This window comes from Peromyscus californicus, unplaced genomic scaffold (assembly GCF_007827085.1).
Source record: "Peromyscus californicus insignis strain IS unplaced genomic scaffold, ASM782708v3 Scaffold_7__1_contigs__length_154581171, whole genome shotgun sequence".
NCBI classification, from domain to species: domain Eukaryota; kingdom Metazoa; phylum Chordata; class Mammalia; order Rodentia; family Cricetidae; genus Peromyscus; species Peromyscus californicus.
Genome location: NW_026294595.1, coordinates 42,732,695 through 42,748,185, shown reverse-complemented (window position 1 = coordinate 42,748,185; position 15,491 = coordinate 42,732,695). Strand labels below are relative to the sequence as shown.

At 37.7% G+C, this 15,491-nt stretch overlaps 1 protein-coding gene across 7 annotated transcripts in view; it reads left to right on the top strand.

Annotated features, from left to right (window-relative positions):
* Window positions 1–15,491, top strand: part of Scn3a (sodium voltage-gated channel alpha subunit 3) — a 112,065-nt gene that overhangs the window by 31,595 nt on the left and 64,979 nt on the right. For 4 of the 7 annotated variants that reach the window (XM_052726500.1, XM_052726498.1, XM_052726497.1 and 1 more), the window contains exons 4-11: window positions 4,264–4,382; window positions 5,696–5,785; window positions 7,729–7,857; window positions 8,571–8,662; window positions 9,482–9,754; window positions 10,175–10,238; window positions 12,440–12,581; window positions 13,310–13,516. In XM_052726500.1, coding sequence (XP_052582460.1) covers window positions 4,264–4,382; window positions 5,696–5,785; window positions 7,729–7,857; window positions 8,571–8,662; window positions 9,482–9,754; window positions 10,175–10,238; window positions 12,440–12,581; window positions 13,310–13,516 — 1,116 coding nt within the window. Of the gene's footprint in view, window positions 1–4,263; window positions 4,383–5,695; window positions 5,786–7,728; window positions 7,858–8,388; window positions 8,481–8,570; window positions 8,663–9,481; window positions 9,755–10,174; window positions 10,239–12,439; window positions 12,582–13,309; window positions 13,517–15,491 lie in introns of all 7 variants that reach the window. The other 3 variants (XM_052726496.1, XM_052726501.1, XM_052726499.1) reach the window with 1 other exon arrangement.

The window sequence follows — 15,491 nt, the reverse complement described above, 5'->3', positions numbered from 1 at the left end:
CACCTTTACTCATCAAAATAGAACTTTTAAAAAGCAATGGTTGAAGATACTGCATCCTTTAAGTAGAATACAATTTAGGGTTATTAGTCCTAGTGATGGAGAGATGGCTCTGTGGTTAAGAGCACTTGCTGTTCTTACAGAGGGCCAGAGTTTGGTTCCCAGCACCCACATCAGGTGGCTCAGGACTGTCTGCAATGACAACTCCAGATCTGACCCTCTCTGTGAGCACTCTCACACACATGTACACACACATACAAACATATACACATATAAATAAAATCAATCTTTTAAAAAGTTATGTCCTTTGGGAAGGAAGGCATTAAATATACATTCTTATGCTTCTAAAATAAGTTTCAGTACTCTACTGCAAAGATAATCAAGAAATATTTGAAATTTAGAAGCTCTGTTTTTAATAAATTATTATTAACAATAAGGGACTCCTCTCAGAAACTGGGAAAATCAACCTAAAATATACATTTGCAGCCATATGTGTTGTTACATACTTATAAGCCCAGCATTTCGGGGACAGCCAGAAGGATCATAAGCTCAGGGCTAGCCTGAGCTAAAAGTACAGCCTGAGCTACAAAGCCCAAAGTATATGTTTTTAAAGTTATTTTAAGGACACAGAGTTTGTTTTATTTTGATATGGTAAAGGTATTACTTATTTTTTAAGGAGCCAATCAGTTTGTTATGCTTACAGTGGGCAGGGGTGGAGGAGAAAATAAGAGACATTAACCAATGGAGGGCTATGTTTACTTGCATTGAAAGAATTTCCTTCCCAAGGACAACATAACCTCTGTGAAAGGGCTACTCTTGGCTGCCTAAAAGATGATATTAAATAACCCCACCACCACCACCATTAGATTAAGTACACTGTTTGGACTCCATGTTCAACAAGGACTCTTCTGTCCATAATTTGTTTTCTCAAAGATTTCCTGAGGGAAAAACATCACTATAGTTCTTCCACATGAGAAAATAACATATACATTTTATTGTAAATTAGTTAGCATATGATTTTACAGATCAGGTTTTCAAGCTTGGTTGATTTGAATCTGCCACTAGAAAACAGAATTGTTCTCTGTGTGCTGGAAAGGACAGGCATTTCTCTCTCCGAGCAGGAAACCAGACTTGGACCACAATTCATTGGCAGTAACTCTGAACCATCATGGGAGACAGACCTCTACATCACCCTTTTCCTGTTGGTGGCACTGGCTTCATTTATGACACATCTATGAGGTTGAGGATTTGGACACTACTTTCCAAAAAGTGATGTGTGACTCTTAGGAGACAAAGGGAGGAGCTAACGTATGAAGTCAGAATTTTACCATAACTGGAGTCCATGTTACTACATGACAATGTATGTAAAAGACAACATGGGAGCTGTAGAGCTTCATGTACCGACTTGCTGTCGCTAATTAGTGATGTATCTTAGTGCCTAATATAACTACATGAGTAATACCACAACGTATTTTAATAGCATTTAAGTTGGCCAGGTTAACAGCTTAAAAATAGTGGCAGGATAATAATAGCTAACATTTGCTGGGCTCACCCTATGTTAGGAGTCACTTGAATACTCCAATTCATTTCATACCAACGAGCCAGGGATGCAGTTACTATTGTTAGATGCAGTTTACAGATGGGAAAGTAAAGCCAGGGGCAATGCCTTAACTTCCCAGAGTCACACTCTATCAGGGACAGACCAAGGATATGAGCCTAGTCTGCCTAGCTTTTGACTGCTGATCAAACTCTCTGCAGGAGCAATGCATGTAAAATAAGATTGTCAAAAGTTGGTTGCACCACTTTTTTTTAAAATTCAGTACTTGATATCGTCCTGCTCCGTTGAGATGTAATGCTGCTCCTTTCACAGTACCAAGAATTTCAGTGAGCTCATGAGTATTCACCCAGAAGAAAAAAGCAACCCGCATTCCAGAGTAGAAAATAACTTTTGCAACATACCGGCCACAGTGTTTATAACGATTGTGGCAATAGGCACCCAATCTTTTCAAGGTACCTCACCACTTATAATTACTTAGAAACCTGACTTCAGAGCTGGTGTTATCTCTCACCCAGCCATCTGGTGTGTTCTCATGTAATTTTTGGTGTAGGTACATCATTCAATAGCATCAGAACTCTAGATTTCAAACATTTCCGTGTAACTCTTTCACTGTGGAGAACAACAGAATTTTACCCCTTGTTTCTAAGCCATCGGGCATGTGTTCTTAAGCTCTGTCCTGTACCTGAGCTGTAAATTCAGATCAGATGCAGTGCACTCACCAGCTTGGACCCACTCACACCCACAGGCTAACCTCCGGAAACGAAGAGGGCTTTATGTATAAAAGGACAGTTCATTCCAGCTTCGTCTATTTTTAGAGATATTTTAAAATAAACCCCCCCTTCTAATGTTGCAAGTAAAAATTGCTTTTTCAGAGAAACTGTTTCAAAGAGCATGAGTTAATGCACTTCAAATTACTGTGAACTTTTACACACTGTTGCTGATGTTGATGCCTAAATGGATCTTGATTGCTTGACTGTGAATTCGTGACAATCCACTAATGCTCCTGTAGTTCAAGGGCAGGCTTGGCAAGGTTCATGGTCACTTGTAGATAATCCTGATGCCAGTAAGGGATAGTTTACTTGCCCTCCTCTTAGAATTTATGAAGCTCAGTTCATTGAAAGTGGTTAGTTAAGTAATGGTTGGCTCCACTGTCGTAAATACAGCAGGGTTGTGAGAGGATTGTTTGTTGTCCCTGCCCTTTCCGCTCACAGTATAAACATTCCTGCCTGCCTCTTCAAACAGAGCGTGTAGCTAGTCACTGTGAATGTATGGATATTGCCTTAGTTAAAGGGCACAAACATGTTATTAAGTCAAGCAGTACATACAACAGATGTCATAAAGGTGAACAGTGCCTTAAAGGTAAACCCGTATTTAAGTGGAACAAGCGTTCATTTGCAAACCACACTATTAAATACTGGGGGACAAATGCAACCAGAGACTGCAGGTTCTTTGTGCTCAGTCACTTATGAAAACGTCTAACCAGGTTCTCCCGGGAAAGAACTCTCTGAGGAAATTGCTACTTGATGGTGATTACAAGCAACATGTGAAAGAGTGCAAAGTAATACACGAAGACTTACTGGCAAAAGAGACAGCTAGGGAATTATTAGAAGGTAGTGTGATTTATCTAGGAAAATGTGAGGGAGGGTGACTTGGCTATTGAGAATGGAAAAAAGGATTAAATAATATGACCGCCTGCATATTAGAATTACATGAGGAGAATGGAATGTTTAAAATACCTAAATACCTGCCTGTCTCCAAAATTTAAGTATTGACAATTCTGAAGTACTCCCAGGACATTCTAGCACGAAGGTGTTTTAAAAACTTCTTTTTGAATAGAGGGTCGTGATAGGTGGGTCAACTTGGATGTGGATAGCCCTTTCTCCAGGTCTAGCCTTTGCCTCTGATTCTGTGAGCATGCCATCAGAGCCAGAGGGAGGGGTTGACAGGCTCTGACTGAGACTGACAAGGGGATCACATGGTTGGAACAGAGACGACTCCAGTGGTAAAAAATAAAGCGTGCTTCATCCCGGGGACCTTGATCGGTAGTCACGGGTCTGCATAGCTTAAATGCTAAGGTGATGATTGTGTGCTTCAGATCGTAGACTTTTAACTATGATGTGGCCTTTGAAGTCATGCATTTAAAATTAATTTTCAATGCAGCTGTCTTTCTCAGCATAAGCTCCAAAGTGGGTCTTTCTCCGCCCACAAAATCAGGTTCTGTGACTTACCTAAATGTCTTAAATCAGGGGAGCAGCTACAGAGATGAAGGGAGGCCACCTCAAAATTGGGGTTAGAACTTTGATATGACTGAAATATTTAGAGAAGATGATTTTAACAGCTCCGCATACAGAATAACCTGAAAAGTCACCAAAGCTGGAGACAGATGGCAAGCTTCAAATAGAAGTGAACTCTGTAAGGCTGTAGAATTTGACCTGAAAGAATGTGTAGGGCTATCAGTTTGTATCAACAAGTTTGGAGGCTTAGAGACTGGCCAGGTACTGGCCAGCTGGACCTTTACTGCGGCTGTATGTTTAGAGGAGAAACACAGAGCCTGTGTCTAGTAAACAGGATATGTGTTATGTTCCAACCGATCTAAAGGAACATGTTTAAACAAACGAATCAGGTAAGAGTTCTTGGTGTGCGTTGGAAATGCTTTGAATAAACCCGCGTGTCTGATTTAGTAATCTCCCCCATATTTTCTCTTTCAGACTTTCGTGGTGTTGAATAAAGGGAAGGCAATCTTTCGATTCAGTGCCACCTCTGCCCTGTACATCCTAACTCCGCTAAATCCCGTTAGGAAAATTGCTATTAAGATTTTGGTACATTCATATCCTTTTTATGCAAATTGTCCAAATGCTATTTCTAACGGTTGACTTCCAATAAAACGCCTTTCTCATATTTTAATATTTATAAAATGTCTTTGCAGGGAATGATAACATTGTTAGTTTAAGAGATTGATTTCCATTGGTCTTCTGTTATTTATATAACAAGTTTATCATAAAATTATTACCATGGTTCTAGAAGCAAATATGAAGCCATGCTAGAAAGCATGTCAATGGACTATATTGTGCAGCAGAAACAAAAGCAAATCCTCTTACCCTTTACTAGCCTTAACTAAATCATTTTATTATTGCTTAAGAGGTCTAGCCTATTACAGTTGTTATAGTGTATACACTATATAGCATATATAGTTAGTGTCACTATACATATTAACAAATGCTCCAAAATTCATGTCTTAATTGGCTCCATTTTCCCCTCATCATCCTTCCTTTCTTCCCTTCCCTCATATCCACCACTCCTTTCTTGCTTTCTTCCTTATTTTTCTTCATTCTGTAAATATTCATGAAACTGCTACATATCTGTGTACCTGGATAATAATATATCAAACAGTCATCAACCTTCCAACTCTTTTTGGGCCTGGGATATGGCTCAGTGGTAAAATACTAACAGTATGTTAAAGGTTCTGTAATGGATTCCCAGTATGACATACACATGTGCAAATTATAATAGTAAAAAAAATACATGTGATGGGAAAACTAAGCATAGATTATAATAGATTTTGAAGTAATGACAAAATAGGTTTAGGATGGTATTTAATAGTGGGCATTTTCTATAGACAAATTCAAAACAGGCATATATAATGCAAAACATATTATGATATGGACACCGCAAATAGGCGGTAACCTTTTGAAGGACATAAGGATTCTCTCATTCTGAAGTTTGATGTTGGAAAGGTTTATATTTTAAAATAAAATGATTTGTCACATGAGTTTCCTTGTAGTGAAATCTGTATTGAAATAGCAAGAACAATGCTCCTGGCAGAACAGCGAACGATACCACCTTGTTAGCACAAAATAACACCCCTATACCTGCTGTAAAGTATAAAGAAATGAGTTCTATCACTGTCCTCACCATGAGCCTGCTGCAGGATCTGTTTAGAAGAGAATTTCTAATCAGTGTAAACTTTTTACAAAGAATATCAGGCCGTATGAAAGGCTTTGACTTCTCTCACTAACCATTGTCTTAACCCAGCTAAGTAAGACTAATTTCACAGTTAACTCACGTTTTGGAATCTTTTGTGTTGGGTAAGTTTTACATGTCTATAATGAATCGACGTTTTATTCCTTAACTACAGTCTACTTTATTCAGCATGCTTATCATGTGCACTATTTTGACCAACTGTGTGTTTATGACACTGAGCAACCCTCCAGACTGGACAAAGAATGTAGAGTAAGTAGGAAGAACTTCTTGAAATGAAGAAAACACATTCAGATTCTCTCATAATCTCTTTGTGGTAATGGTCTGACTTGTGGCTTCTATTTTTTAAGTCAGGCTAAACACTTCTGTCTTTTGAGTCTATAGTTTTGAGAATGATGCCCAAGCAAATGACATCAGTTTTTATTATTAGCACTTTCAGAGGTTACTATAAAAATTTAGTATGCCATTCTAAGCCACCATTCATCAATGATTTATATTTTAGCAAAGGATCATTTAGAATATTCAAAAATATTTTCTAGATGTTATTGTTATAGTGGATCCTGTCTGTAGGTTGAAGCAGCTCTTTCAACCAAAATACCAGGTGCCATTTAAGACTTACAGCTAACAAAATGGAAACAACTGTAAAAACAGCTGTGTATAAACTTTTTATAATAAGACTAATTGAAGCATTTAGGCACAGATAAATTTCATTTAATTTTAATAATATCACACTAAAAGCTAATAGGGAAACAAGCAAAATTGTGGTTGTCACTGAAAAAAAAATTTAAAAAGTAAAACCAAAAAGAAACAAATCTACATGGAGTCAAAGGAAAAAAAGAAGACAATAAGAAACCTCAGTTCTGAGGTGAAGGTAAAGGTTATGTCATGCAGTACACAAACAACCAAATTAAAATACAAGTCCACATAAGCGTGGTGTGGTAAAATGCATCTCCTCTTAATATTCAGCTACTTCGTAAGCAACGATTATACTTACTTCTGCTGTAACCACTTGAGCATGGTGAGGGTGAGGGATGGAGAGAAAAAGTACTTGGGAAACTGAATGTGATGATTTCTGCATCTGTTTCTTTGTTCCTCCCTACGAGGGAACATCTCACGAAAAGCCTTTCACAAACACCAATCCTAACACTCCGTACATATAAGCAATTTGTAGGCTGGAAAACACAATGAGTTGCCATAAGAAAATCAAATGTTTCTATGACTTAGATGAAATTTTCTGAAAAATAAGCTCAAATTGTACTTTTAAAGAACATGGTGTTTAAAAACAAGTATTTTTGGAAGAAACAGAAATAACTTAAATTGCCATCACTCAAGAGAAATGGGCTAGAATACACAATGATAGACCATAAACTCAAAAAGCTGTTTGCCCTTTGAAGGCTGAATTTAGGATTCAAACAAGTTTGAATACGAAATTAGATTGAAGAATTTAGTATATGTGATCTGAGGATGTTAGGCAAATACAGACATGAGATCCTAGAAAACTAATGCATGTTACGGGATCATAAATGCATACATGAAGGAGACACAGGGACCAATCAGCGCAGTTTTATAGTTCTATACCCGACTCAAGAATAAAAAATAAAATCTATCAGTAGCCTTAAATGAATTTAACCATTAGAAAACTTGAAGAGGGATATTTCAATAAAGGTGCGTGAGTCCACACTATGATGCCTCTCAAAGGAGACATCAACTATGTGGCTACTGAAAGTTACATATGACTAGTTATTTTTACTTGTCCCCTAGCAGTTAGAACACTACCCTTTAGGCTTACAGTCTACTTCTGTAGACACTCTAAGAGCTCAAGATTAATGATAATCCACAAAATATGGGAAACCATTATCCCTTTTATGAATATCTTTATTAATTCTTTGAGAATTTTGTATAGGGTATTTTGATCATATTCACCCTCCCTAAGTCCCCTTAGAAACTATTGTTCTAAGACATAAGTAGTTTAGCAACAAGTTTTGAAGAATATATTTATGACATACATTATTTTCCCTTTAGTTTAATCCTTTACTCAGTCTAATAAGAATAATTAAGAGTCTTAAGTAAGTACAAAAAGAAATAAAGTTTTGGAAAATTTAAAAAGAAAATGCTAGGGTTTGCCATGCTAAAACTATCTCTTCCATTTCCTCTCTACAGTTGCTAACTGTGCCTTGGGTGCTTGCTTTTCCTAGATATACATTCACTGGGATCTATACCTTTGAGTCACTTATAAAGATTTTGGCAAGAGGGTTTTGCTTAGAAGATTTCACATTCCTTCGTGACCCATGGAACTGGCTGGATTTCAGTGTCATCGTGATGGCGTGAGTAATTTTTTTTGTCTGTTAAATTCTAAGGAATGAACTAACCTTATAAATTAAGGAATTAACCTTATAAATCAAGTTAAGATATGTTTTGAATACAGAGCTTTCTTGTTAGTCAACTTAAGTCTATGCCATATACATTATAATAATACACATCAGACTAAATATTAGAAGGTAGATATGTCTAGCAAATTAGCAACACATGGAATTATTTTATTGTCCCATAATCTTTGAGCAATAACTGGAGTTTCTTCATATCCTGCCGTCTTTATCTTCATCAAAATCAAGTTACTCATTAACTACAATTTAATAGAAACTACTGTGGTACAATAAATTTTGCAAACAATTGTCTTCATGTAAATGAAATAAAGCAATATTTTTTTCCCTTAAAGGCAGCTTTCAGCCTTTGGCACCCTGAGCTTTATATCAATTTTGTTTGTGTATCTCAAGGGGCTCTAGATGCCAACCCAGCATTAGTTACTTAAAATGAACTTTGCCAAAACTATCTGTAACTCTGATTTAATCCTACAGGTATGTAACAGAATTTGTAAACCTAGGCAATGTTTCAGCCCTTCGAACTTTCAGAGTCTTGAGAGCTCTGAAAACTATTTCTGTAATTCCAGGTAAGAAGAAACTGGTGTAAGGTGGTAGGCCCTTATATCTCCAACTTTTCTTGTGTGTTATTGTGTTTGTGTGTGAACTCCCTATTACAGATATGTGACAGAGTTTGTGGACCTGGGCAATGTCTCAGCGTTGAGAACGTTCAGAGTTCTCCGAGCATTGAAAACAATTTCAGTCATTCCAGGTGAGAGCTAGGTTAAACACCGAGGCTGACTTTAAACATACCATAATAATATTGGAGTTGCAAACCCACCATTGGCCTTGTTGCTTGTTATTCGGGTCCGTCACATTCAAGAATGCCAAAGAGTGTTTCTGTGTTGGTTCAGTTCCTTAAAATGTTGGCAATTTCAACCTTATTCATAAAGTCAGCCTCTGAGTTTAACAGAAAGTTGCATGAGACATCCACATCTCATCAATGAGTGTTTTTGTAAACCCTCTCTTGCATTTAAGATGTATGTCTTTTCTCCTGCACTCTGATAAAGCTTTGCTATCAATGGCTTTACTGACTGCCTTGTATTTTACCATTTGCTTCAGATCTATTTCAAAAATAGATCATAATTAATAAAAGAGAAAAGGTTATGGAGCAGCATGTGTGTGGCATGGGATCTTTACAGTCTTAAAATTCATTTTGCCTTTTAATCACCGCTTCCTGTAGGCTGGCATAAAGGATGGGTTGGGAGAAACAGCTTTATGAAACACAGTAATTGAAAGAAAAAGCAACCGCAATTTAGTTTCCTACATGTTTGTGGTAATACATGATATCACACAGAAAGAACTTCCCGAAGATTGGTGAACAGTGGTTCAGAACCTTGTGGCAGCATGGTATTCATATAGGAAGTCAGCCTTTCGTCTGCTTCCAAGTCATGAGGCTGTCCATAAAGCTTCTATGTCCATGTAGCTGAGCTGCCATTCATGGGAGGTGGAGAATGTGTGTACCTAGGAAGAGGAAATCTTGTCCCATGTCACACTGCCCCTCAGCTGACATAGAGTTCTCTCTCCAAAGGTTTAAAGACCATCGTGGGGGCCCTGATCCAGTCAGTGAAGAAGCTGTCTGACGTCATGATCCTCACTGTGTTCTGTCTCAGTGTCTTTGCCCTAATCGGCCTGCAGCTCTTCATGGGCAACCTGAGGAATAAATGCTTGCAGTGGCCCCCGAGCGATTCTGCTTTTGAAACCAACACTACTTCCTACTTCAATGGCACAGCGGCTTCAAATGGGACATTTGTTAATGTAACAATGAGCACCTTTAACTGGAAGGACTACATTGCGGATGACAGTAAGACGCACAGCCGCTATCCGTTAGCCTTAGTATTGCTGAGGGAGTTTTCAACTACAAGCAATTCAGACTCTATAAGTGAAGCCTCTTTATTGGTGAACCCTTGGGAAATAACATCAAGCTTTGATGAATTCTTTAAAAAAATGTATTGCAAATAAAAAAAAGTAGTGTGTGTGTGAGGGGGGGAGGGTACACCTGTGCACAACGGCACACACAAAGAGATGAGAGGAATTGTGGGAGTCAGTTCTCTCCTTCTACCATATGTGTCCTGGGGATCAGGTTCAGGTTGTCAAGGTCAGAAGCAAGCGCCTTTACCTACCCACTGAGTCCTCTCATCTCACCAACCCCCAATTTTGCTCTGTTTTTTAATGTAAATAGAATTTAATATGAAATCAAATTGGTTATTCTTTATGTTAACAGGCCATTTTTATGTTTTGGATGGACAAAAAGACCCTTTGCTCTGTGGAAATGGCTCCGATGCAGGGTAAGAAGGACATATTAATAACAACAGGAATAATAAAGATGTGGACATTTTATTTTATAAAGGTGGGAGAAATGCCTTATGTGTAAATAATAAGAATGACTGCCTCTCTAGAAAGTGCAATCTCTAAATTGTAAATGATCATTGGTAAGAGAGTTTGGAAAATACTAGGAAAATAAACAGCCACACCACCACAAGGCTAGATAGAGAGCCAATTATTTAGAAAACACACTTACACAGAAATCTGCAAGCTACTATTTTCCTCAGCTGTATACATAAATCAATCCAAACTGGAAGCAGCCATGATGTCATTGCCTATCTAAATAAACACATACACTGTTGTATGCACACATAATTCAATGTTGTTAAGTGATCAAGGAATCGGAAACTCACGTCCATATGTGAGAAAGGAAAATAAATTCAACCTGTAAAAGCTACATACTCTCAAGATTACAATCACACAGTGTCTGAAGAGGACAAAACAGCAATGATGAACAAAAGATCAGAGTTTAAAGAGACTTTTGATGGAGAGTGAACTAGGTGAAGAACACAGTATAGTTAAGGTGGGAACACCACTCTGTATGAGTCTTTAAATGGTAAATATATTAAGCATTTGTCAAGCCATGGAACACAGAGGGGAAAATAATTGATGCAAACTTTAAAACTCATTGGGAGGCTTGGGGATTCCAAGATGAAATTTTATATATATATGAGACAAGAGAATTTAAAGATAAAACAAATATGTGAAATAACCTCAAAAATGTGAGAGGTAAACAGAGAAGTGAGTGAATGTGCTAACTTTCTCTTAGGATATGAGCAGAGTCTGTGACACTAAAGAGAAAGGAGCAGTTGCCTAGCAATAAAGTGTTTCCCACAATAGCATGGATGGCCAATCCCGAAGCCCCTGTACATGTGCATTGAACAACTGAGAAAATGGAAAGAGATGGTAGGAGCCAGGCTGTTCACTGTGAGATTGACAAGTTACAAGCAACGGATGAGGTCTAGAATGATCCTTGTGCTGAAGGGTTAGAGTTCGAGATAGGAGATGTACTCCAAGTGCGTCTGAATATAAACACAAATGGCTAAATGTGGAAATATTTATGTTGTTTATGTGTGTATACATCATTAGTGAGAATACACACAAGTACTTTATTATTCTATCAGCTGAGGGGTCCAGAAGTACTGATAGCTCAGTAACAATAGACACCAAGTGCCACCCAGACTTTGGTTTCTGATACTGCTCTCCTTAAGAGGAATCAGGGTTGCTTAGAGGAGTGCTCAATTCTAATGCTCTCTCAGGAAATAGAAAAAGATTAGTCTGAAATATGTGAGAAGGTTAAAAAGTGCTACAGGGTAAAAGGTGTGAAATCATGGAGGTTGTCTGTTACAAGTACCAACTCAAACAGCTCCCAGAGGTCAAAGATGGGAATTTTTAACAAGAAATAAAATATCATTCAAATTATAAAATAAATACCTATGACTATATACTAATGAAAAAACTTAGAGACTGCAGACAAATACCCCATGCAGTAAAGTCCCACGTAGATTTTTGAACATGCTATGCCTTTAAAGAGATTGTATCTTAGTTTTTAAGTGTGCATGGCATTCTCACTTTGTTCCAAACAGTCGAGTCTAGACAGGGAGGAAAATGTAAACTCTAGTGGAGAAACCTATCTGGGATAAAAGGATGCTAAGGAAAAAGTGAGTAAAGATCCGAGTTGATGATGATGTATTGACATTAAGACCTGAGCATCATGATGCAGGAAATTCTACTGTCGTCACAGTTTCCATAAAACTAAGTATTTTGAAATGTGAAGTCATTTCAGACAACTCTACAGAACTGACTAACAGGCCATCTTGCTGACTTATGTCCCCCACCTGCTGACACTTTCTCCTTAAATTTAAATTATTGATTCTTACCACTTTGTGAAGCATGCATCATGATGACATCAGAACAGGACTGTCTGGCTGCTACACTCTCGTCTTTCCAAATGGCCATAAATTTGACTCCCTTGTTCTTCCGTATTCTGCTGCTGTCCCTTAACAAATGTCACCTGTGAGCAACCAGCTAAAGTGTTCTGGAAACAAAAGCCTTGTCATCATCAATAATAACTTTGGCTTTCGACAATTCCTATAAATAAAGAGTGATTGGTGGAAATAGCTGCTCTTTCGCTGACACCCCACCACTGTTTTTTCTTTCACAGACAATGTCCAGAAGGGTACATCTGTGTGAAGGCTGGACGAAACCCCAACTACGGCTACACGAGCTTCGACACATTTAGTTGGGCCTTCTTGTCTCTGTTTCGACTCATGACTCAGGACTACTGGGAGAATCTTTACCAGTTGGTATGAACTAAATGGCACGAGTAGGATTTGTGTTGATGCACTCATACAAAATTCTAAGTACTGATTTGTAACACTCAGGGATATTAAGGAGGTCATACTACAAGAATAGATGTGCCTAGAATCCTCCTCAGTCTCCTCTCCTCCCCTGTCCTCCTCTTCCCTCCTCTCCTGTCTCTCCCCAACCCCATCTCTTTCTTATACAAACACATGCATGCACACAATATAGTAAGTTTCTTAGATAAAAGGCCCTCTGCTGTGGGCTTCATTCTGGAAGCATAGATATATAGGAATAGATACCTAAAAACGTATGGAGAGTTTCTTACATGAAGCATATACATTCATATATGTACTCAAACATACTTGCACTATGAAAGTACATGTATAGAGAATGTCTTATATGAAATTCATTTCTCTGAATCTGTAGAAAATGGGGAAGCATGACATTTATATCATGGTCCTACACTAGAAAGCCTAATAGTGATACTTTAATATAAATCAAACAAGTACTATTTTGAAATGGTTTTTATGTCAAATGACATGGCAATCATACTGCTAATGACCTGATTGTTATGTTTATGTGTATTTACTCATTTAACACCAAAAATTATTTGGTGAAAATAGTTGTATATAAAAAACATTGATTTCCTGATTTCTAACTATTGTAGTCTGATTTTTATTTGGGGATATTATATTAAAACATCAATGAAATTATCCCTTCTCTACACTAGACATTACGTGCAGCTGGGAAAACCTACATGATATTTTTTGTCCTGGTGATTTTCTTGGGCTCTTTTTATTTGGTGAACTTGATCCTGGCCGTGGTGGCCATGGCCTATGAGGAACAGAATCAGGCTACCTTGGAGGAGGCTGAACAGAAAGAGGCGGAGTTTCAGCAGATGTTGGAGCAGTTGAAGAAGCAGCAGGAGGAGGCTCAGGTATGGAGTGGCTGTCAGCTCTTTGTGGCTATTTCAGTTTCGTAATAGGAGTCTTCGGCCATCATAACCAAGCTGGAGCTACCATTTTGTACTGTATGTAGCTATTGGCATTGGAAAACTGCAAGCTACTGCAAGTTTTATCGTTCATAAAACTGGAGTCAAATAAACTTTTTACACATCATAGACCATAGAGAAATTAGCTAGTGGGCAGGAATACATGAAGGTTAAGGCTGATTATGCAATATTCTCATGGAAACTGAGGGTGGGGTTTGAGAAATACAATTGAGATTTCCAACTAATAACATTGCATTCCAATAGCAACCTTTGAAGTTGGATCCTGAAGTTAATTCATCTCTAAAGTTTATAAGAAACCTCTGTGAATGGCTATATTTCAGACTTCCTTGGAGTTTCTGTATTACCAAGATAGTTTGTTGTTGTTCAAATTAAGGTACCAGAGAGGCATCTGAAATCAAGTAACAAGATTTTCAGTGCTGAAGTTTGTGTAGTGACTGAGTAATGTAGTACATAGTGACTACGGCAGTGACAATTTGAAGAGATGGGAACACAGGACTGGACTAAAAGGTGTGGGGTGGGCACTCTAGTTTCTGCAAGAAGAAGGTTGTGAGTCGATGCACTGGGAGCCCGGCTACTGTCTCTTACTGTTGTGGTTCCCAGCTCCTTTCTCCCTGCCGCTGATGACACTTGGCATGGTTAGTCTTTGTGTAGGCCTTGCTAATAAGGATTTTGGCTGTTATAATTTGTAGTTTTCTAACAACTAACGAAGCAGAACACCTTTTTATGTTTTTGCTTTTCTTCTGTGCCTTTCTTTATGAAGTGGGTACTGAAATCTTCTTCCTTTTTTTATATTATTTTGTTTTCATTTTTTAGGTTGTTTCTTTTCTTACAGAGTCTGAAGTGGTCTTTATACACTATGGGTACAAGTCTTTGGCATTTGCTGGAGCTGGTTTTCCATCTGATAATGGGTTTAAAGCAAATGTTTTTATTCTGATGAAGCAGAATTCATTACTTTTTTTTTCTTTTTTAATGCTATTGGTGTGGCAGCTAAACTACTTTTTAAATAAGTGCCTCAGATTTCCCCCTATATTGGCTCCCAAAGTTATACACCTTTCTGGATTACCTTGTGCTCATTGCCCATTATAAATGAATGTGTGCCTAGAATGTTAGCTGTGTGTATTCTGTTTTGTATCCATAGAAAGGTAAGCATTTCAAAACCGTTTTGGTATAAAATATCACTTCTCTGCTAAGTTGACTTGGCACTTTTGTCAAAAATCATTGCCCAGCTGGGCAGTGGTGGTGCACACCTTTAATTCCTGCAGTATGGAGGCAGAGACAGGTTGTTCTCTGTGTGTTTGAGGCGAGCCCATTCTACAAAGCAAGTTCCAGTACAGCCAGAACTGTTACACAGAGAAACTCTGAACTACTGTAGTTTTATAATAAATTTTATAGATGACCTGTTGTCACTCTAGTTTTGGTTTTCTTTTCAAGGATATTTTGAGTCTTTGTAGTTCCAAAAAACTTTTAAAATAAGCTTGTCTACACCATATTGGATAGTTTCTCTATCAATATCTTCAAATTGATCATCTCTTGCTATATTGACTAGTTTGGTATTAATTCCATCTAGTGTACTTTTCCTTTCAGACATTGTGGCTGTCTCTAATTAATATTTTGAACATAGATAGCACAGTTGTAGCACCATGCTAATGTTTTGTCTAGTGTCTGTTTCAGTTTTTTGTATGTTTTAATTAATTTTTTTCTGTATTTTGGATTACATTTTTTTTCTTTTTAAAGTTCTGAAAATCCTCAATTAAATTCTAGAGAATTTATTTTGGATGTCACTGAATAGTTTTGCATTCCTGAAAAAAATTCTTGGTCTTTGTGATGAGACAGTTTCAACATGAATTATCAGTTTGATACTTTCACATCTTCAAACATTTGAAGTTTTTACAGATAGGAC